The sequence below is a fragment of the Podarcis filfolensis genome (genome assembly GCF_964270895.1).
Source record: "Podarcis filfolensis genome assembly, chromosome: 4".
NCBI classification, from domain to species: Eukaryota; Metazoa; Chordata; class Lepidosauria; order Squamata; family Lacertidae; genus Podarcis; species Podarcis filfolensis.
The window spans coordinates 37,535,792-37,559,933 of NC_139607.1; the positions used below are offsets into that span (position 1 = coordinate 37,535,792).

The window sequence follows — 24,142 nt, forward strand, 5'->3', positions numbered from 1 at the left end:
ACAACAGAAACAATGCTAATTTTCCTGCCAACATCTGAGGCAAGTTCAGTTGGGACATGAAAAAGGACATTCTCATGTTCAGTGGGGACATGAGAAAGGACATTCTCATGTTCAGTTGGGACATGAGAAAGGACATTCTCTCAGTGTTCTGAGAGAGGGCCATTTATCAGACCTCTGTTGGCAAGCAAATATCTTTTCTTATTTATTTCTAAGATTTCTTTCCTGCCCTTCACCATAAGGTGTGAGAATAAGTGTGGGTTGCAACAATAAAACCACACAATTAAAAACAACAGGGGAAACTGTTTATACAATTATTATTTTTTTAATCAAGTAAAAGAATTCCAAACAGAAGCAGTACATAATAGGTAAAAGTAATAAACCAGATGATGTGCATCCCATAAAACTACCTCTTAACTGTCAAAGGCCAGGATAACCAGATGCTTCTTCAGCATATGACAGAAAATGAATGATGGTGTTAGATGCACCTCTCTGGGGTTGGCGTTCCATAGGAGAAGCCCTCTCTCAGGGTGTCATTCCTTGCACTTATGAGGATGATAGAAGTATCAAGAAAGCCCCCTCTGCTACTCTTAATATTAGAGCACCTTCATGTTTCTGCAGGCCTTCGTTTTTTAGACATGCCTTTGGCCTCCTGAGGTGACCCTCACACACACTTTTTCTGTGCTTTTAGTGTTTTTGATTTTAACTTGTATTTATGGGTTGGGCTCCTCGGGTGTAAAAGGTGTGGGGTCTGAACTAAAATGGACTGGAGGATTCTCAAATAGAAGGGTGTCCTTGGACAACCACATGACCGCTCTAGGATGTGGCAATGGATCTGCTCCTCTGCTCCGCCACGATCCCACATAGGATCGTTCTGTAAAACATAACCAAGTTTGATAAGAAAACAGTTCTCTCTATATTTTTTAAGGTCGGGCTTCTTCAGAAGCGCTAGAAGAAAGGAGAAGTATGAGAAAGGGTAGAATACATGTCTTGCATGCAGAAGGCTTCGGTTCAATCCCCAGCATATGCATGTAGGGAAATTCTGGAGGCAACTGACAGTGTGTACAAAATGGAGATGGTCTGATATAAGGCAATTTCCTATCTTCCTAGAATGCCATTTTTTCCCAACATAAGAAGAGCCTGGCTGGATCACACCAAAGACTTACCGGTACCTAACCCTGTTCTGATAGGCTAACCAGATACCTGTGGGGACTCCACAAGCAGATTCTCAGTGCAGCAGGAGATCTTCCGCACTGACTGGCATGTTGCCTTCAACTGTGGAGGTAGAACATAGATATCATGATTAGTAGCTATATCCTCCATGAATTTGTCTAATCGTCTTTTAAAACCATCCAAGCTAGAGGCCATCACTACATTTTGTGGGAGAAAACTCCATGGTTTTAACTGCTGTGCAAATAAATCCTGTTGGCAGGCCGGAGCCTTCTAACATTCACTGTCACCTTGGATGTCCCCAGGTTCTAGTATTATGAGAGACTGAAAAAAAGATATCCCTGTCCACTTTCTCTACAGCAGACATAGTTTTATCAACCTCTATTGTGTCCTCCCTCACTCTACTTTTTTTCTAAACTAAAAAGCCTTGAATGTTTTAACCTATCTTCAAAGTGGATTTGCTCCAGCTTTTTGATCACTTTGGTTGTTATTTTCTGAAACTTGCCCAGCTCTACAATATCCTTTTTGAAGTGAGGTGGCCACAACTGTCCACTGTATTCCAAATGTAGTCTTACCGTCCATTTGTATAATATTGCTATGATACCGGTAGTTTTATTTCCGTTCCGTTCAGTTTGCCTTTTTTCACAGCTGCCTTTTTTCACAACTGGGTGGACATCTTAGGGCTTAAAGATGTTCTTAGAATGTATTATTTTTACCTTTCGATATTTCCTTCTGAATTACTGGATTTGCTGGATCTTGCTCCCCTTTTCCAGCTGATCCAAAATGGCATCCTTGGATAGCTAGTAGTAAAGAACAACTTCAAACTCATTCTAAGCCTGTTCTACAACACAATTGGGTATCGGGCTAATGGAAATCTTTGGGTTTCCTGACCAGGGTGTGTGGAATGTGTCTGCAGCTGCAGTTTGAGAAAGTTGGGTGTGAGCATGGTGTTGAGTTCCTAGGCCGTCACTGTTGCAGGAAGCTTATAAGCTGATAGCTTTGAAACCTTACCAACTTTTCGGTTGCTACTAGCTCAGCCAGACTGGATATGCAGGATTTCTTCGAAACTCTAGCACAGCCTTTTGTAGAACTGGTGCCCTCCATATATTTTAGACCACAGCTCCCATCCCATCATCCCCAGCCTGCGTAGCTATGGTGGCTGGGCCTGCTGTGAGGTATAGTTGAATGCATCTGCAGGGCACCAAATCCTAAAATACATTCATTCTTTCAGCCAAATTCTTCTTATCGGGTAAAGACTGATGAACAGGTTCTTTAGTTTTGAAAACAGTGGCAATAATGAGCTCAAATGAAACGAAGTGTCCAGTCTAGCCACACAGAAGGTGCTAGAAGGTGCTAGAAGGTGCCTGGGGGTGTACTCAATTTCAGTGTCAACCAAACAACAACCAAATAACGAACTTAGAAATAGATTTTTAGATGTTGTAGAAACCCAGCCAGATGGGGTATAAATAATAAATTATTATTATAAATAATTGGGTTGCATGAGGGTATCAAGAGCCCACCAGCACCAACAGCAGTCCTTACAATCACTTCTAGGTATGGCCATTGTCATTGTTCACAAAAAGGTGAAATCTGAATAATCCCTAAGAATATTTTTTTAAAAATTAAATTTCTCTACTTCCCGAGGATCACAGGGTGGTTTACAACACAAAAATACAACATAGTAACAAACAAAAACAATACCCCCCCAGTTTAAAGGACCATAGATCTTTAGGCACCAGGCAAAAATATTCCGGCGAACCTCCCTGGGGAGAGCGTTCCACAATTGGGGAGCCACCTCAGAAAAGGCATGTCCCCATTTTGCTCCCTTCTGGGCTTCTGGAACACAAAGAAGGGCCTCAGATGATGATTGCAGGGTCTGGGTTGGTTCATATGGGCAGAGGCCGTCTTTGAGATATTGAGGTCCTGAGCTGTTTAAGAATAATAATAAAAACATCTTTTTGAACATGCTCATTACAGATTGGCCCAATATACTATGAAACACATAAAATACTTTAAAAGTCTCCTTTCAGCCCCATTCCTGCCCTTGTAGATCCTTCAACCCTCTGGAACAGATTGACATTGTTGGAATTCACCCTTGTGGGCTCTTTTTTTTTTTTTTTTTTGCCAGTGAGCAAAACACGTCTCCCATGCTAGTCAGTAAGTCGGTTCCAATAATCAATATATGGCCTAGTTTGCCAAGCAATTGATGACATGGTTTTCTCCTTGGATAAGTAGTATAAGATCAAATCAACAGATTCAATTGAGATTGCCGTTTGCCTTCCATGAAATGGAAATCTGCAACTTGTGATTTTAGAGAGTGCAGAAGAGAAGGGGGAGCACGTGCACAAATCATCTGCTAATGTGAGTAAAATGCTTGTGTGCAAAGTTACTTGTAGGAGTGAGAAACTGATTGAAGATACTATGGACTGCAGAATAATCAGTTGTCAAAGGGCAGAGACATGCTTATAAAGAAGATATTGCTAAGGCCAGAATACAGAGGGCTATTTTAGGCATGCTCAGTAGATTCCCCACCCCACTTTTTCACATCTGTATGTGATGCTACAAATGTCTATTTCCCCCCTCAATTACAAAAGAGGTTTTGTTGTGTGCCACAGGAAACTGCTCTGCGAGAAACACAATTCCAGATCTCCCCTGAGCATGTGGAACTAGTTGCATAATTCTTTGGATCCTTCATATTATGTTGGGTATGTCTGCTCAGTACCCACCTTTCATTAGGTCTTTAACAAACTGAAATCTATTGTACAGTGGGAGAGTGATCCTTCAAGGTGGAGTTTCAAATTGTGCTCTGGACAAGAAACTGGGATCAGACTAACTGTGTGCCAGTGACTCACCTGGGATCATTGACTTGGTCATTGTCAGGAGTAACAAAGGAAATAGATTTTAAGTTATTTTTCTAGTATTGATCAGTCCTATTCTTCAATTCTATAATGTTCTCTGTTTGCCTGGGTTGGTGGGAATGACAGGGAGAGGTACGTGAGGAGTAAATTTCGGAATTTTGAGCCATGGAACTTGTCCCTTTATTTTCCTTACAGGTACTAATATGGTTAATGCTGGAAACATGAATGGGTCTGGAAATTTGATGGATTTCTTGGATGAACCTTTCCCCGATGTTGGGACATATGAAGACTTTCATACCATTGATTGGTTGAGGGAGAAGTCACGTGACACAGACAGGCATAGAAAGGTAAGGGGGGGAAATATTTCAAAAGCAGGGAGCATTTCAGATAGCTAAAGTGGTAGATTATTAACCCCTACACACCCAAATTGATAGGTCTGACCTTTTCATAAACCACTTTGAGATTTTATTACAATCACGTGTATAAAATGTTATGAAATAAAGGAATCAAAATAACTGAAGTAATACTTTGAGAAAAGGTTGAAGGAACTTGCCATCGAAGACAAGTCACATTTCAAAATCCACTTCTGGAGGAATATGAATCTTTAGACTAATGCAGGGATTGTCAACATGGTGCTCTCTGAATGTTTCTGGTCTACAACTCTGATGATGGTGATATTTTCATTATTTATACACCACCCATCATCCCTGAGTATTAGCCATGTTGGCTGGGACTGATGGAGGTTGGAGTTCAGCAACATCTGGAGGCACCATGTTGGCAATCCCTGTCTTTCTCAATGCTTAAATTATTCTTTCAAAATAATGTATACAGTCATACCTCGGGTTAAAGTCACTTCAAGTTGAGTGTTTTCAGGTTATGCTCCGCGGCAACCTGGAAGTAACGGAATGCATTACTTCCGGGTTTCGCCGCTCGTGCATGTGCAGACGCTCAAAATGACGTCACGTGCATGTGCAGAAGCAGCGAATCGGGTTGCATTCTTCTCAGGATGCAAACGGGGCTCTGGAACAGATCCCGTTCGCATCCAGAGGTACCACTGTACTGCATTATGTGGTTGTCTGTTAAGGGAAAGACCTAGAAGAAAATAAGCATCTTTTGCCTTACAGCAAGACAGATTATCAAATATCAGTGTCCAAATTTCATCAAGGAATCCTAACTTCTCATGCATTTATGTGAACCAAAACTCTGCTTTAATTGTATTCCATGCAAATCCTGTATACAAATTTGCAGTGTAAACAAATGCAAATATTATGCGAACAAAGCATACACATGATGTTGTTTTTCTGTTGGGCTGCTTGGTTATATAGAACTGTACTATATAAAAATTGCATGTCTTTCAACTAAACACTATTTTCCCCCTTCCAGATTACAAACAAAAGCAAGGAGTCAATATGGGAGTTCATCAAAAGTTTACTAGATGCCTGGTCGGGATGGGTTGTGATGCTTCTTATAGGACTGCTGGCAGGTATTTTCAAGAAAGTCTTATGCTATGTTGACCAATGTAGACATTCTCAGCTTCCCTATGAGGGCATCTGCATAAATTGAGTTTATGCGTGCGATCCCTAACATTTCAGCATGCCGAAGGGAAGATGTAGCTATGCTTCATGCTTTGGGATATATGTGTAAAATTGCATGCTGAACATTGACCTAGATTTTTTTTTTATTAACCAGAAATAGGCGCTCTCTGTGAAAATATTCCTGTGAATGGAAATGCTTTAATAAGCTCTTGTTTTGTTGACACTAATATGCCCATTTCTTGGCCTTGACTAAATTTATGCTACAAAAATAGGCATTAATAAAAGGGAAGTTGTATCACTGGAAATGTGGAATCAAACTTGTAGCTCCCTGAATGGATTATATTCATCCTCTTTATCTATGCTTTTATTTTTCAAATGCCAAAGACTTGGATTTCTGTTCCAAATGTAGACCAAATAAGATTTTACAAACAGATTTCAACTATCACCAGGCTTAATTGCTGGGAACATTTTAGGTGAAGCCATAAATGGTGAGGAGGAATTAGAAGTATGTTTTTAAAAAAATCGCCTGAGCCAGGTGATTTTATAGCTATTTTATTTTCAGGCATTTTCCAGTTTACTAGCAACTCTGTTACTAACTGGTATTTTGGCTTACTATCAGTTAATAGGCCATATATTCTCATAGTACTGCGATGACTGAAAAAGTGTAAAGAAAAGCAAAAAAATAAATAAATCCCTGAATTAAAATTGTTTGCCCAGGAAGGGCTTTTGCATGTGAACAGAACTTTGGTGTACATATGAAACAAGTTTACCCTTCATTACCAGTGTCCGTACAGATCCAAGAGTGCAGACCTTTAACTGTTTTCAGTGTTATGGTGAACGGAAAAGCCTATACAGTTTTGGATCTCTTTGGGTGCACCAGCAAACTGAACCCAAGTGTTGGAGAACATATTTGGCAAATTACTGCTTCGTAATTTTTGGATTGGTCTGTATAAAACTATTGCAACACAGTCCCAGTAATGCATGATTCTTTAGCTACCACTGGATGTCACTGTTGTGCTATATAATTTGAAAAAGCTATCAGATCAGATGTGTGCAAAAATAAAATAAAAAAGCCATTGTACATTTTAGTTGTATAGTGTAGGTAAATTATACCTTCTGGTCTTCACAATGTAAGTGACATCCCTTAAATCTTTTTTTTTAATGTTTTCCTATTTTAAGTGACAGGGTATTGAGACTAATAAGCACACAAGATGCTTGCTTGTTCATCTGGTGGCCTGATCCTGGCATGAGACCTGCACAGTAGCCCCACCACCAGTTTTGACCTCGGTTTCGACCCCATTGATTTTATTGGCACATGGAGCAGTCTAGACGAGAACATATTTACTTGCGCTGCAAACATACTCTTGTCTGGCCGAATGAGCTTGCTTGTGTGCGATTAGGGGAGCCTGTTGTTTAGAAATTCTCTGTGCCGAGCCAAGAAAAGCAGATGGCATTTAAAAGGAAACATTGCACAGTAAACTCTACAGGAAGGTAAAAGAGAACTTCCCTTTATCTTCTGTTTTCCCAGGTCTCTCTCAACCCCCTAATGTGCGTTTTAAGGACACGTGTTCTTGAAATGGCCCCGCAGCCCTGAGACAATTTTGTGGATAGGGAGTCATAAATTACATATACAGTCGGAGAGTGAGATAAACTCTTATTTTGGTCACCACAGGGTGGTGATTCAACATAGAGTTGACTGTGAATGCCACCTGTTTATGGATTGATTCATATTTATGGGTTTTCTGTGAGAACCACATTCATTTCTCGTACATTCAAATGTCTGGGTTTTTCCCTTAGACATATACTTCGTGTATTAATGTCTGTTCCCCCCGCCCCCCCTTGCCAGGCACATTAGCTGGAGTTATCGATTTGGCGGTGGACTGGATGACAGATCTGAAAGAAGGTGTCTGTTTATCCGCATTCTGGTACAGCCATGAGCAGTGCTGCTGGACATTTAACGAAACTTCTTTTGAGGACAGAGACAAATGTCCGCAGTGGCAAAAGTGGTCTGAACTTCTAGTTAACCAGTCCGAGGTATGTCTACACCTTTCATATAATTTTCACTGTTCTTCCCTGCACAGTTAATATTTTAGCAAGGAACTCTCATTAAAATGTGTTCTGCTAAACTTGAAAGGAGCCCTGGAGAGATTATTGGTTTGCTGACGGAAGGAGAAAGAAGGTGTGCTTTGTCATTGAAGTCTTATCTAATTAGGACCAAGGCAAGTTAGTTCAAAACAATATGGAGCCTGCAAATTACCTGAAATTCACAGGAGAGGGGGTGTGCCACTCACTGCACCTGCTTCTATGACTTGAACATGTGCAAAGTTTTGCTCATAAGCACAGCAGCTGAGACGATGCCATCTTTCATCTGCAACCAACATAATCATATTCTACATTGTTTTAAAGTTGTAATTCGACTAATTAAATTACCTAATACAGGACTCCAGCACTATAGCCATGGCACGATGCTGGCTCTCATGGAGTTACAGGGTGTTTAAGAGCATTATTGGAATCACTCTCCTCGTTCACTTATGTACATGTCTAATGCTTGGCGGAACCACAGGGACATAGAAAGCTGCCTTTGTCCATTAGTCCATTTGGCTTAGCATGTCCTGTGCTGACCAAAAGAGACTCTCCGGGGATTTGAATGGCAGGCTTTCCCAGCTTGCCTGAAAGCACCAGGGATTGACCTTGGAACCCTTTGCAATGCAGAGCATGTGCTCTCCACCACTGAAATATGGCTGCCTCCCTTTCTAATTGCTATTGTACAAACTTTATATCCTCCTGTCACTTTTATGAAACGTTTGCACTAAGAATGGAAAATTATTAGCTTTATGTAGGCAATCCTTAAAGGGCAGTGTCTCGGATGTAATATTTTCAGACTCTTCCTTATCTGCTCCTGATGAATTCTGTTTGTCATAGCTAATGGAATTTGACAGATTGAAGACATGGATATAGATAGATATTTTTGCAACACCATTTTACCCTGAGGTTTCGTGCCTTTTCGTGGCTTCAGAGCTGTTTGTCACTCTGCAGTTATGAATTCTGACACCTGTCAGAATTGTCTTAATTAGTGTGTGTGTGTGTGTGTGTGTGTGTGTGTGTGAGAGAGAGAGAGAGAGAGAGAGAGAGGGAGAACACCACTATAGCAGATGCCTGCTGTATAAAAATATTGAAGCAAATCAGACAGCTACCGTATCCCATGTTCCTTCTGTTTTTCCTTCTGCATAACGGTACTCGCTAAGCCCACATGGATGTAGCCAGGGGGTGGGGGTGGGCAGGGGATCAAGTAAAACAATAGAAATACTTAACTAACCAACCAACCAACCAATCAAGTCAGTTCTGCCCCCTAACGAAAACCCTGGCTACGCCCATGTAAGCCCACAAAACACTAAGGCAGGGATGGGAAACATGTGACTCTCCAAAAGTTGTCAGACTCTCCTATCAGCTGAAGGCTGAACTGCCAGTGGTCATACTAGGAGCTGCAGACCAGAAACGCAGGTTCCCCACTCTTGCTTGCAACATTGGTCCAGTGCAGCCTACTGCTTTGACAGTCCATGACCAATTTTTGCCAGTTTCCATATCAAAATTGTCCTTGGGAGGTGAATGGGTGCCAAAAGCTATGTCACCTGTAAGTCAACTGTCCTGTAGTTACTGAATACAAGAGGCGGTGTAGTATTGGGCTCAGCCATTGGGCAACTAAACCAGCTGTGTTAGGACAACAGTAAACAATGGTTTGTGTACCCCCTCTCCTTTGCCTGGACTGGCTGTGAGAAGATTGTAAACTTTTGCTTTTGTTCTTTACTAACTGAAATTGAATGCTTTTTTTTCCAAAACTCTGAGTCGTCTTTGATTGTTTCAGTAAACCATAGGCTAACCAAAACTTAGGGTACGGACACCAAAATTCAGTTAATTAAAAATGGAAGTGGAAGCTTGAGGTCTTCTCGCTGCCATACCAGAGAAGGGGGTTGGGAATACACAGCCCTAAAGGTAATGCATGATGTAACCCTAAAGCATGGTTTTCTTTCTGGCCAAGTCAAGCCATTGCCTCTCAACATACACCTTGCGGGGTTGAGGCCAAAATTCTGCTGTAAGTTCCTTGGAGGAAGGATGAACCAAGTAAAATCCCATGGTTTGATTTTGACTGATGGAAGGAAATGAAAGTACCTTAGGGGCATTCAAATACTTATGGGAAAAGCTGAGTCTCAAAGCATGGGTGGAAACATAGGTCTTCTTTTATCTCTGTGGGACTTAGGCTGAAGACATATGTAACATTTTGAGCATGAGAGATCTGGGTACACACAGTCTCCATGCCACAAAACATTCATTTCCAGAGCAGAGAATGCATATTCTCAAACCAGTTCCACCAGATTTAGGTTTGTCGAAAACAGGCAGCCTTCCTAGCCTTTCTCTAAAATATATCTTTTCAGTTTTTATATCTGTGATTTAAGGGGTGGGAGTGGTAGGAACCAAGCCCAGCAATAGTTTAGCTACATCAAGAGGACAAAGAGGTTCTCTTCCAAGTATTTTGAGAACCAAATTTTCAAGAGCAGCCTCTCTTAACTCCAAGGCTATTCACACTGGTATGGACCTTGATTTGCAAACAAAGCCCATCCTGTAAAGGAATAATGATTATTGCCATAGCTGGCTCTTGTTTAAAGCTCTATGGGAAGACGTTCATGGGGAAATTTAAACAAATGCTCTTCAGCTGTGGCAATAAGGATTACTCACGGCTTCAGTAAGTGTCAAAACAGAGATGCCATTAATATTTTCTTTAGCTGGGGATAAGCAAATCCAGCTGTCAAAATTGGTGAGAAGAGCCACCCAATTAATAATTGTTCTGTGCAAATAGGTAAGACAAAGGGACTAGTGGGAGTGTGGGCGGACCCACGCCTGCTGAGTGGTAATCCCTTTTTAGCTTTTGCAGCAGTAAAGCATTTGGAGCCATCCTATGGTGAAATGCCATTCTTAGTCATGTACAAGCAGCTTCACATTGATTCCATGTGATTTAACAAGGGGTTAAGGACCCAGCTATTAGATGAGCTGTTAGCTGAATCCTCCCTTATCCGGTGTACGGACCACAGGAAACTGCCATATCCTGAGCTGGGAACATTCATAGAATAGAATTACAGAATTGCAATTCAGAAATATGCAGCTGTCCAATATGGGGATCAAACCTGCAATCTTGGCATTATCGCCACCATGCTCTAACCAGTTGAGCTATCAAGTTGGTCGGTCCATTTTGCTAAGTACTATACTGAAGGGCAGCCGGTGTCCGGGAGTCTTTCCCAGTCCGTATGGGCAGCGATTGAACCAGAGAGCTTCTGCCCTCAAGGCAAATGCTCTCCCACTAAACTGTAGCTCTTAGCATAACCTTCGCCTCTTGCCAGTAAGACTTCCATCTACTTCCATCTATGCATTATCTAAAAACAAAACAAAACAAAACAAAACAAAACAAAACACTATTGACTGTGTGGGGAGGGAATGGGTGACAATTCAAGTTTCCCTCCTGACTGCCTGTGTCTGTGTTCATTTGTCCTGCATAACCCTTCCTTTTTAGGGATTATGGGGCAGACCCTTTTCTACATGTGTTGAGCAATTTTTCTCTTGGGCAGTTAATGAATATTTTCCAAATGTCACGCCAGCTCCCACAGTGGTTTAGCATCTGTTTAAATATGGTTTGCAGTATAGTTGTGGCTGCCATGCACTGTACTGTATTTATAAAGAGTTTAGTGTTTCCTACCCCCAGCTGCATTTTCTGTATGAATTGCTTTACTGTGGGTGCCGCACAGATAACACATAGCCCATTTCTGCGACAACTTAACCCCGATGTAGGTCTCCCTGAGTTCTGCAGTGCTGGCTTCTGCTTAAGTGTGTGCAGAACTGCAGTCAAGTAGCAGATATTTGTACTGTTGGAGAAACACTGGGCATCTCCAGCCTGTTGCTATGTGGCTGGAGGGATACAAGTGCAACTGCAAATCGAGGTGTCACTCCAGCACAGAAAATACTTAGAAAAAAACAAACAGACTTTTTGCAGTTGGGAAAGTGATGGGAAATTGCATTGAAAAGTGTGGGGTGCACGAATTATCAATAGGGAGATGTATAAACACCCCACAAGCAAATTGGAATGAATGCTCATTGTCATACAACCACCCCATAAACAAATCAGAAGGAATGCTTAGTACAGACTGCCTAAGCTACCGTATGTGCAAGCAAATTCGGATGGTGGCTGAATAAACGGGTTATTTGGAGGAACTCAGTGACTATGTAATAATGGCCGCTGAGCGCTTTCCCAGCGGGTGATGGCTGTGGCACCTCGCTCTCGGCCACCATCCACACTAGCCTGGGCACGCGTGTTTGCTTGCCCCTCAAAGAGAATTCCCCTCAGCCGGTGGGATCTTGGGGCCGGTTTTCCCACCCAAAAGCGTTTTTCAAATGAGCCAATTTGTGCCCCCCCCAGGAGGGCAGAACCTTGCTTTCTGGCCAGCCATTGGCTGCTGCCTTTGGAGGAGATCGGTGACAATGTAATAAATACAGTAAGCCCTCAACTTATGTGCATTTAACTTGCATACATTCAGTTTTACGTGCTTGGCAAAAACATAAAAAATAAATAAAAAGGAGGTATGCATCCTTTGGCAATCCCACCTGCCATTGCACCTAGTGTGTTTTGACTATATGTGATTTTGGCTTCAGGCGTGATCCCCAGAATGTAACCTTGCATAAGTGGTGGGCTTTCTTTGCTGCAATAGCCCTGTCATTAAATTCAGGGAAGAAACCTAGCCCCAAAGCGTCTCTTATTTATATAGCAACTAGCAGAAACATAGTACTTGTTGGATTGGTTTAACAGTTGTTTGTTCTTGGTTTCTTTCTCTCTCTCTTTCCTCCCTCTAGGGTGCAAGCGCTTACATTCTAAATTATTTTCTTTACATTTTGTGGGCTCTATTGTTTGCTTTCCTGGCTGTCTCCCTTGTCCGGGTTTTTGCTCCCTACGCCTGCGGCTCTGGAATTCCAGAGGTAAGTTTTTTTTGCTTTCATTCTGGATTGACAGGCATTTCAAAACGGGGGGTGGGAATAATTTCCTAATTTCCAATGCTTGAGGGTGGTTTAGAGTGAAGGTTTGAAAAAGACGTGGGGGAATCTGCTAAAGGAGATGGAATCGGGAGTGAAAATGAAGAAACCTTTTGGCGTTAAAGTAGCATCTGATTTGTATTTTTAGAGACTTAGCTTTCACAAGTCTTAAAATAATCACTTCTTCAAAATTTGCATCGTCTTTACAAAATCTAGAGCTGCCAACCACTTTTGTTCTTCCTGCCTTCCAGATAAAGACCATCTTGAGTGGTTTCATTATAAGGGGCTACCTGGGCAAGTGGACCCTCTTAATCAAAACAGTAACTTTGGTTCTGGTGGTGTCTTCCGGACTCAGCCTTGGCAAAGAAGGGCCGCTGGTGCACGTGGCTTGTTGCTGTGGCAACTTTTTCAGCAGCCTCTTCTCCAAGTACAGCAAGAACGAGGGAAAGAGACGAGAGGTAACGTCGGGCTTTGCAATTTCCTCGCCTCACCTCGTAAACTTATGTGTATTTTCCACAGACTCTTTAACTTACGTGTGTGTCATTATTTCCGTGCTTAGGTGCTTTCAGCCGCCGCTGCCGCCGGTGTCTCTGTTGCCTTTGGAGCACCAATCGGTGGTGTCCTTTTTAGCCTAGAAGAGGTAAGAAGCAACTTGGCCTATGCAGAAACCCACAGGTTTCCTGAAGATTCTATGCAGGCCACACTCAGGCCACATCTGTACCAGACCAAAGAAACCTGGGAACTGTGGCTTGTTAAGGATGCACTGAGTTGTAAGGAGGACCTTATTCCTTGCACAGAGCTACAGTTCTTATAATTTCCTAGGAAGGGAGATTGGTTGGTTGTTGAAGTGCTCAGGGAATTAATAGCTCTGTGAGGGGACTAGTGGTCTGCTAAAAAACTCTCAGAAACTTGTGAGTAGTGACCCTCCCAGTTTCCTATTTAGCAGATGGGTAGGTGCTGTGGTCTAAACCACAGAGCCTAGGGCTTGCCGATCAGAAGGTCAGCGGTTCGAATCCCCGCGATGGGGTGAGCTGCCGTTGCTCGGTCCCTGCTCCTGCCAACCTAGCAGTTTGAAAGCACGTCAAAGTGCAAGTAGATAAATAGGTACCGCTCCGGCGGGAAGGTAAACGGTGTTTCCGTGCGCTGCTCTGGTTTGCCAGAAGTGGCTTAGTCATGCTGGCCACATGACCCGGAAGCTGTACGCCGGCTTCCTCGGCCAGTAAAGCGAGATGAGCGCCACAACCCCAGAGTCGTCCACGACTGGACCTAGCGGTCAGGGGTCCCTTTACCTAGGCTGCCACTGCTACTCTGGTGCAGCTGCCACTGCTGGTTCCCTTTCCTTTCCCCAGCACCATCCCAAAGTCTGGGAAAGAGCTGATTCCCCTCTGCAATGTATTTGCATAAATATACATGGATATCGCAAAATTAATACAGCACAGTTTTTCTGTTGTCCTCTCCCAGAGTCTGGGTGGGGGTGGGTGGGATCTTTTTACAGCTTTGTGTGAGAGACAGTGCACCCTTTCCCTCACAAATCTCAGACGAATACGGTTGTACCTTGGAAGTTGAACAGTTTAGTTCCCAAACATTTTGGCTCCCGAACATCACAAACCCAGAAGTGACTGTTCTGGTTTACAAACTATTTTTGGAAGCTGAGAGTCTGACAGGGCTTCTGTGGCTTCCAGTTGGCTGCAGGAGCTTTCTGCAGCCAATCAGAAGTCGTGTTTTGGTTTTGGAAGTTGAACGGACTTCTGGAATGGATTCCGTTCGACTTCCAAGGTACGACTGTACCTTTGAAAGCAATGGATATGGTCATGTTTTAAAATGCACTGTGTAACTTAATGCTGATTTCCAATGGGAAACACTCTGGTTGTTATTGATTGATTCTATTTTCTCTCAGGTGAGTTATTATTTTCCACTGAAGACTCTCTGGAGATCCTTTTTTGCTGCCCTCGTTGCTGCTTTTACCTTGAGATCCATCAATCCATTCGGAAACAGCCGCCTGGTTCTGTTTTATGTGGAGTATCACACGCCTTGGTACATGGCCGAACTTTTCCCCTTCATTCTGCTGGGAGTTTTTGGAGGTTTGTGGGGGACGCTTTTCATTCGATGCAACATTGCCTGGTGCAGGAGGCGCAAAACCACCAAGCTTGGAAAGTACCCGGTCTTAGAGGTCATCGTGGTGACTGCCATCACTGCCATCATTGCTTTCCCCAATCCGTACACTCGCAGGAGCACCAGCGAGCTCATCTCAGAACTGTTCAATGACTGCGGCGCTCTGGAGTCCTCGCAGCTCTGCGACTACATAAATGACCCCAATATGACGAGGCCTGTGGATGATATTCCTGACAGACCGGCTGGGATTGGAGTGTACATGGCTATGTGGCAACTCGCCCTGGCTCTGGTTTTTAAAATCATCATCACAATATTTACCTTTGGTATGAAGGTAAGTTGCAGTGTCTGTGTCAATTTTGTGGCAATATGGTCTCCAATTTTTATTTTTATTTTTTAAAGTGGTTTAGATGTACAGTGGTACCTCTAGATACGAACGGGATCCGTTCCGGAGCCTCGTTCGCATCTAGAGGTAAATGTAACTAGCGATGGCGCGTCTGCGCACGCGCGCATCGCTTTTCACCGCTTCTGCGCATGCGCGTGACGTCATTTTTAGCGTCTGCGCATGCGTAAGTGGCAAAACCCGGAAGTAACGCGCTCCGTTACTTCCGGGTTGCTGAGGAGCGCAACTCGAACGCGCTCAACTCAAAGCATATTTAACCCGAGGTATGACTGTAATGCTAAGACAGACCATTGCTTAACTCCCAGCAGTGCAGGAGCGAAGCCCCCACTGTTTTGGCAGTGTGCACTAAGATGCTGCATGTTCACTTTGAAACCATTGTTTTCTTTTGCACAGTTCATTTTAGTTCAGAGAATAGAGCTTAGAAACCATTGCATTCTGGGTAGTCAAATCAATTGGATGTCAAGTGTGAGACGTACTTCCCTCTAGAGGCACATCGAGACATACATTCCGCCCCCCCCATCCTCTTTTGTGCATCCCTTAACTGATGCAAGGGGATAAACTGTATAAGCCCAATTCACAAATAGTGTAACATGAGCAACTTGGCACCTCCCCATTTCTTGTGTTGAAGGAATTTTTGACATGGCAGCATTCTGGCAAGGCTCAGCTTCCCCCTTCTCTAGACTCCTTAAGCTTTTCTGAAATCCCTGGATTGAAATAAGAACTTATGGGCTGCTGACAGGAAGTAAAGTTGTTGCATTAGCTGACCAATGTTAAATGGCAGCCTAATCAACTTGTCATGCCATTGGCAAAAACTACACTGGAAGTATTTTAATTTTGTTTTGGACGGTGTCCAAAGGCTGGGGAGAATGTGCAATTGGACAGAGTTGTTCCGAATGCCTAAACTGCTGACAGCACATGAGGTCCCTTTATGATCTGATTGTGGCAACTTTTTGATTTGACCGATTGTGGATTCTTGTGCCAAGACCTTCCAATTTGTGTGTGTGTGTGTTGTTAAGAGTTCGTTTTGTGTGCATCCCACGAGCTTGCTTTCAAACAAAACTCACATATTAGCTTGGATAGGTTTGCAGGGCAAGTATTAGACATAACTTGAAGAACACACAAAAACCAGTTGCGTAGTATGGTTGTTTGGCTCAGCATAGTTGCCTCTCTCTGTTTTTGTTCTGGCCCACCAGACCCAGACCCAAAGTAAGAATGTCAGCACTCCAGATCCTCTCTTCACCCTCAAAAACACTACATGGGGGAGAATCTTTTCTGAAGTGATTTTTCCATTCTATACTTTTCTGGTATAATTTCAAAAAATTCATTCCATGGCTGTGAACTGGAAATGGACCTTATTAAACGAAAACCTGCTATATGTTCTCCTCTGCTCGTCTTTTATTGTTTTCTTTATTTGTAAAAATCACCTTTATTTTAATACTGAATTAAGACCTCCTGTTTTTCTGGCTAGGTGTGGTGAGGAATTTTTACAGATGAAAACTTCCACACACAAAAGACTGGGAATTCAATATGAGCTTAACTGTTGGAAAAGATATGCATGTCATGTAGCATGAAAAGGTTAAATTAGCTTTGGGAACATAACTTAGAGTGAGCTAGCTATTTCTATGTCAGCAAAAACTTGCATGCCGTATACTTGTATGCTGAACTTAGCATTCAGCATCAAGAGACACACAATGGCTTCTCAGTTTAGATATTTTATGGTTTTATACTGCTATGTGGTATCTTAATGTAATGTTGTATACCAACCTCAGAACCTATGTGTTAAAGGGTGGGTTAAATAATAATAATAATAATAATAATAATAATAATAATAATAATGAATAAATGCTCTGTTAATTTGTTGTTAGTCACGTTTATTAACAATGGTAAGGTTGTTATTGTATACAAGGTGGGCACTGCAACAAAATGTTGCAGTATATTCCTTATAGGAAAGAGATCCAGCTGCTCAGCCCTTGTTAGTTACTAAGGTGCCTCATAACTTAGTCCTTTACTACTGCTAATTAAAATGGTTTCACATATTACAAGGAAGCAGAGGGAAGCGAAGTAGAAATAAAGTAATTTATTAAATAATCCCCTAATTTTGTAATTCTGGCATGGAGAATAGACTCGCACAAAATCTGAGTTCATGATCTGTGCTTGCTCCAATTACAGTGGAACCTCATGTTATGTACCGTCCTCCTTATGAATGCTTCAGGTTACGAACTCCACTAACCCGGAAGTAGATGCTCCTGGTTGCAAACTTTGCCCCGGGATGCCAGCGGAAGTTGCATGCCGGTGTGCCATTAGCGAAAGCGTGCCTCATGTTAAGAACAGTTTCAGGTTACAAACGGACCTCCGTAACTAATTAAGTTCATAACTGGAGGTACCATTGTACAGGGACATCTTATTTCATGGAAAGTGTGCTAGTTCCCACTTTGTACATTGCATTTCACTGAAAATGTGAAAGGAGAAATCCGATTCAGATTTTGTTTCTTCTCCCACCGTGTCTTCAGGAAGACTAACATTGTCAGCCTACGCACTGAAGACATCTAAGGCTGCAAATCCTGCTTACAGGGCAGCAAACCTTGTTGAATTCAACAGGGCTTGCTTCTCTCACTTCATCTCTGTAGTACTAACTGGACTTTAATAACCTGGTACTGGGATTCGGACTTTGTGTGTGTGTGTGTGTGTGTGTGTGTGTGTGTGTGTGTGTGTAATGAAATTGTTTAGCATTAAACACTTGCCTTGGCTTGAGAAATAGCTTTATTATGAAATATGCAATGTATATCTTGCCAGGATGGAGCGAGCAAGTAGAGTGACTGATGTTTTCATTTCACCTTCTGCCTGCTATTCTGACTGGTGACTTGATTGCACGCCAGGCACGGAAAGGCGTAATTCACAAAGCTCTTGACAAGCAGGGATGCAGGAATGAACCGCCTGATTTCACCTGTGAAAAGGCAGGCTCCTTGTTAAACATTTTTATGCTGTGTTTGACATGTAATTCAAATCCAATCTAAATTATACAGAAAAGGGCGGTAATAAAGTTGTAAAGTATGCCAAAATGACAGGGGCTCATTTTCAGATGTTTTAAACAGATATAATTCTTTTCTTGCTCACCACGCCTGAATCGTTATCAGATTCTGACGGAAGAGGAGGAGGAGGAGGAGGGAAAGGCATGCATGTTTTGAGCTGTATGAAAAAAAGAAAAGAAAAGAAAATGTAAAATATCTAAACTTGGAATAAATTCATAAATGAAATTAGGCAAAGCTGAAATGCTTTTACGACAATCTTAGGCACTACTCTTGAAGTTGGATAAATCCAGTCATATATGGGTATCATAAAAGACTAAGAAAGAAAAAATTTAAAACCCAAGGGCTGTGATAATAATAATTTTTATTATTTATACCCTGCCCATCTGCCTGGGTTTCCCCAGCCACTCTGGGTGGATTACAGCATATCTAAAAACATAATAAAAACATAAAGCATTAAAAACCTGCCGATACAGGGCTGCCTTCAGATGTCTTCTAAAAGTTGTATAATTCTTTATCTCCTTGACATCTGAAGGGAGGGCGTTCCACAAGGAAGGCACCTCTACCTGTGGCCCTCTCAGTGCTGTTGAGCTCTGACAAAATTAAGATCTGTATGTATCATTTATGTCAGAGGGAGCTGGTAAAGTATGGCCGGTTTCCCTTGTCATTCTGGTAACATTGCCTTGTCCATGTGACCCTACCTTGTGGCTGGATTTATATTTTGCCACATGTGAAGAAGTAGACTCTCGTTTTGAAAGCTTACATTGCAACCCATCTGCTTAGGTATCCTTTTTTAAGTGTGGTATATAACAAACTTAACAGGTTTAATCCACAGAAAGATTGTGGATTAAAATTTGGCATGAGATGTGTTCGCAAGTTATGTATTACTTTAAAATCGTCTTCATTATATGTAGTCAAGCTGACCTTTTGAGAATCTGACTTTTCACTTCTGCTTATGTTATTTGAGATCCCTTCAGGACTCTTCATACCTAGTATGGCTGTGGGAGCTATCGCTGGAAGAATAGTTGGCATCGGAGTGGAGCAGTTGGCCTACCATCACCATGACTGGATCATCTTCCGGAACTGGTGCAGGCCAGGAGCTGACTGTGTTACCCCAGGACTTTACGCCATGGTGGGAGCTGCAGCTTGTTTAGGTACAATATGTGACTTTTCTCTTGGTTGTATGTAATGTGGTATTTAAATAGGGATGCGGATGGCACTGTGGTCTAAACCACCAAGCTTCTTGGGCTTGCCGATCAGAAGGTTGGTGGTTCAAATCCCCACAACGGGGATTTATTGCTGGGACCTTTTTTAAGTTTTAAGAAGTACATTCATGGATGTATTTACTGATGTAATGCTACTTTATAGAAAATAGTTTTAACCTCTATCATGCCTGGTTGTTTTTTTTAAATATAAACTTTATATTAAAAAAATCAACGGTGCTTCTGCTTTAGGATTCGTAGGTTATCCTGGTATATTGCTAAAGATACCCATGTATTTGCAAATCGTTTCCATTACCAAAGGTCCTCTCTCTCTCAACAGGCGGAGTCACCAGAATGACAGTCTCTCTTGTCGTGATCATGTTTGAGTTAACAGGAGGATTGGAGTACATAGTACCCTTGATGGCTGCAGCTGTCACTAGCAAATGGGTAGCTGATGCCTTTGGCAAAGAAGGGATCTACGAGGCACACATACATTTGAACGGCTATCCGTTTCTGGATGTGAAGGATGAGTTCACCCACAGAACACTGGCCACTGATGTCATGAGGCCTAGGCGCGGAGAGCCGCCTCTCTCCGTCCTGACCCAAGACAGCATGACGGTGGAAGATGTGGAGACGTTAATCAAGGAGACGGACTACAACGGCTTTCCAGTGGTGGTTTCTAAAGACTCTGAACGCCTTATAGGCTTTGCACAGAGGCGGGAGTTGATTCTTGCCATAAGTAAGTAACGAGTCTGTATCGTCTAGAGATATGCTTACTGTTATAGATGACATAGAACAAGAACAGAGGAGAGGAGTAAGAGGGCTGTGTAGGGATGAGGGATCAGGTCTCAAAAGATCTAAGCTTGGCATGTCATCTCAGTGATTCACTAGGTAGGGAGAGCATGGAGGCCGCTGTTGCCTGGCCCTGCTGCCTTCACCCCTTGCAGAGCAGGCTCCTCACCAATGTGTGGAAAGTGATGGAGGCAACAGAGCTAAGTGAGTGCATTCCTGTTCCACTGTCATGCCGTTGGAATCATGTATGGGTTGAATGCCTGAGTAGGACCTATGTTGCCTTTTGAAGCTCTGTTTTAAAGAGTATAGTTGGGGTTGTATCCAATGCAGCGGCAAATGTGTTCTGCAGGAGAATGCATAATCAAGTTGCATTTAATGCCATTGCGCAGTAAATTGCGTAATCTCTTTCACTATGAGTTTCTGCTAGGACCACTGTTGTGTTGGATTTCTCATTCCGCAACTCATCCATCGGCTAGCACAAGAGTCATTGTGCTAGTGGACAGAGGATGTCTATCGATTCCTTCAAGGTTAGCATCATAGCATAGTTTTCCCTCTGTTATTACTTCTGTACTTTGCCAGTCTGGTGTCCTTCCAGTGTTTTGAACTGCAACTCCCATCAGAAAAGATTGGCAAAAGCTGCATTACAGGAATATACTGTTTGAAGAGAGTTTACATATGCTTCATTTCTCTCTATCTCTCTTTCCATCTTCAGGCCCATACCTTATCCAAGTTTTAAGTCTGATAAACTGGTTTTGACAAGATTATATTTGAGCTTTGGGAAATGTACCGTATTTTTCGCTCTATAACACGCATCTGACCATAACACGCATGTAGTTTTTAGAGGAGGAAAACAAGGAAAAAATATTCTAAACGAAACAGTGGATGTATGATTTTTATGGTTCATGCTGTGGCCACAGACATGTGATCTGACAGTGAGTTTGGGGTAGCCCAATGCAAAAATCCTGAGGATCCATGTGGATCCATGCTTTGTAACCACGTTTTAAGTGGGGAGGGAAGGAAAAGAACTCAAGGGACAAGGAGCACGCGTGGGGTGTGTGGAGAAGGAGCTTTTCTGCGAGCTGAGCGGGGGGGGGGGAGAGCACTGTTGCTTTAAAGGTATACTTAAGGTATTTGCCCTGTGCCTGGGTTTTTTTTCCATTTAACAGTTTGCAGCCTTTTCCTTCCGCTCCTTGTTTTGAGGCAGAATAGATTTGAGCAAGTGAGGAGGACTTGGATTGCAGGGGATTCGCCATTAGCTGTGTAAAAGCGCTCCTCCTTGCAGCCTGAATATAAGCAGCCACCAGCAGCAATAGAATGGAGCACAAAAAAGCGGTAGGGGCACTAGGACCCAGACAATGCTCAAATCTATCCTGCCTGAAAATAAGCTGCTCCGTCCCCGCGGATCAGCTGAGACGCGGGGATTTGCGAAGTTTCCCCCTCTCCCTCATGCCCTCCCCAGCCTTTTTTTTTACTTCCTGGTTTTCACTGCGCTGGCTCAGAGCTCGAGGTTGGTTTTATTTTGCTGCTGGTTGCTTAAATTTTATCTTTCCTGCCATCCCTCTGCAGCCTCACTGCTCTGTTTAGAGAGCGCACGGACTTTTGCTAGCTCCGTCCCTCCTCCCGTGTAAGCGGCTGCTGCCGGCTTTGCTGCCATGACTCTCCTTCCCTCCCTCCTCCCCGGCTCCAGGTCGCTTTAAAGCAAGCAAAGCGAGAGCCTCGTAGAGTGTGTAAGCGGCTCCCGCTTTGCTTGACTGATGGCAGCCATGGCTCCGATCCGTGCATTCGCTCCATAACACGCACAGGCATTTTCCCTTACTTTCTAGGAGCAAAAAAGTGCGTGTTTTGGAGCGAAAATTACGGTATGTGCAGGGGGGCGGGGGAATTGGTGTAGGTGACAGGAAGCACATTGCAATTTCAATAAAGGGTATCATACAAAGACAGTACAAAAGTTAATGTTTATCTGAACTGCAATAAATTGGAAGGTGATAAAGCTTTAGATTTGGCAGTTTTAAGCCCATTGATGCTACAGGAGGCAAACGGCGTTTCTGTGCACCAGAAATGGCTTAGTCCTGCTGCCACTTGACCTGGAAAGCTGTCTGTGAACAAACCCCGGCTCACTTGGCCTGAAAGTGATGAGCACTGTACCCCATAGTCGCCTTGGACTGTATTTAACTGTCCAGGGGTCCTTTAACAGAATGCAACTGAATTGCAATGGAAAACCTGAGTTTCTGGAGTTTAAAAGTTAGAGTCACATTTGTGCTCCATGATTGATGGAAAAGAAGTGTGTATAGATACAAACACACACTTGTAATAAAGGCCCCTTCTTAAGATCAGCCGCAATTCAAATCAGTCAAGAGGAAAAATTGTTGGCTCTAGTTAGGATTTCTGTTTGAACACAGGATATTTTTAGATGGCTTTTCGTGTCCTTGAGCTTTTAGCATGCACACAGGAAATAGAAGGGAAAGGAGAGAGAGAGGGTAAAGGGCATTAGCCTCTCTAAGTGCATCCTTCCGCAATAATTGTTCAGAGGATTTCTATGCAAACATTAGAGTGGGAAGGAAACAGTAGTAGCCATTATTAGAATATATAGTATATAATATATACTGCAATATAGGTACTTAGGGATGCCATTTGTTTAAGACTGTGGTGTCCAAACTTTTTTCAAAGAGGGCTTCATTTGATGAAGTGAAGGGCCATGAGGGCCGACCAAAGTTGTTGACCTTTTTTTAGGATTGAAGTTGTTGAGTTTGTTTTATGATTTTACCCCAGATTAAAACGACTGGCGGGCGGGATTAGGCCCCAAGTCAGACTTTCGACATGCCTGGTTTAAGAGAACTATTTTTGAAAGTCAAATATGGACTGTTGCCACAACATAGGCATTAAACTCACTCAGGCACACCTAAGTAATCACTTTAGGTCGCAGTTAGTGCCAGCACCATCCGTTAAGAGTTTGGGTGTAATCTTCGACACCTCCCTTTCCATGGAGGCGCAGATTGCAGCTATAACAAAGGCGGCATTTTTCCATCTCCGCCAAGCTAAGCAGTTGGCTCCTTACCTCTCTCGCCCTGACCTAGCCACTGTGATCCACGCGACGGTCACCTCCAGACTGGATTATTGTAACTCGCTCTACGTGGGGCTGCCCTTAAGACTGACCCAGAAACTCCAGCGGGTGCAGAATGCTGCAGCGAGACTCCTTACGGGGTCTTCGCTGCGAGATCACATTCATCCGGTGCTATATCAACTGCACTGGCTCCCGGTGGAGTACAGGATCAGGTTTAAGGTGCTGGTTTTAACCTTTAAAGCCCTATACGGCCTTGGACCCTCGTACCTACGGGACCGCCTCTCCTGGTATGCCCCACAGAGAAACTTACGGTCTTCAAATAAAAATATCTTGAAGGTCCCAGGCCACAGAGAAGTTAGGCTGGCCTCAACTAGAGCCAGGGCTTTTTCGGCTGTGGCTCCGACCTGGTGGAACACTCTGTCACAAGAGACTAGGGCCCTGCAGGACTTGACATCTTTCCGCAGGGCCTGCAAGACAGAGCTGTTCCGCCAGGCCTTTGGCCAGGGCACAGCCTGACTCCCTCCCTCGGCAATCTTCGCGGAGCTCTGGCCCAATAGTGGCCAGTGGCTTGAACTTAATTAATTTTATAATGAATGATTTTAGAGCGTTGTTTGTGTTGTACTTTTGTATTGTTTTATTGTTGTTAGCCGCCCTGAGCCCAGCTTCGGCTGGGGAGGGCGGGATATAAATAAAATTTATTATTATTATTATTATTATTAGGTCCTGTACACTTTTAAAAAATTGTTATTAAAGAGTCATGATTTAAATAGACCCAACCTCCATGCATTCTGATTCCTCCCCGTCGCCTTACTTCCTTGTTCAGGTAAACCTTAGATTGCTGTTTTACTTAAATTGGGGGATATAGTTTGACTCTAAACTAGAATAGGAAGCCATAGTTTGAAATGGGTTTTCAGTTCGGTT

General features: G+C 43.0%; 1 protein-coding gene across 2 annotated transcripts in view; it reads left to right on the forward strand.

Moving 5' to 3' along the window:
- CLCN4 (chloride voltage-gated channel 4) overlaps positions 1–24,142 on the forward strand; it is a 34,862-nt gene that overhangs the window by 1,852 nt on the left and 8,868 nt on the right. For both annotated transcript variants that reach the window (XR_014547738.1, XM_083612128.1), the window contains exons 2-10: positions 4,221–4,372; positions 5,409–5,508; positions 7,407–7,594; positions 12,452–12,574; positions 12,880–13,086; positions 13,188–13,268; positions 14,526–15,071; positions 19,134–19,320; positions 19,709–20,107. Coding sequence is in view for 1 of the 2 variants with exons in the window: in XM_083612128.1 (XP_083468254.1) it covers positions 4,229–4,372; positions 5,409–5,508; positions 7,407–7,594; positions 12,452–12,574; positions 12,880–13,086; positions 13,188–13,268; positions 14,526–15,071; positions 19,134–19,320; positions 19,709–20,107 (1,975 nt within the window). In the remaining variant the exon portion in view is untranslated. The remainder of the gene's footprint in view (positions 1–4,220; positions 4,373–5,408; positions 5,509–7,406; positions 7,595–12,451; positions 12,575–12,879; positions 13,087–13,187; positions 13,269–14,525; positions 15,072–19,133; positions 19,321–19,708; positions 20,108–24,142) is intronic.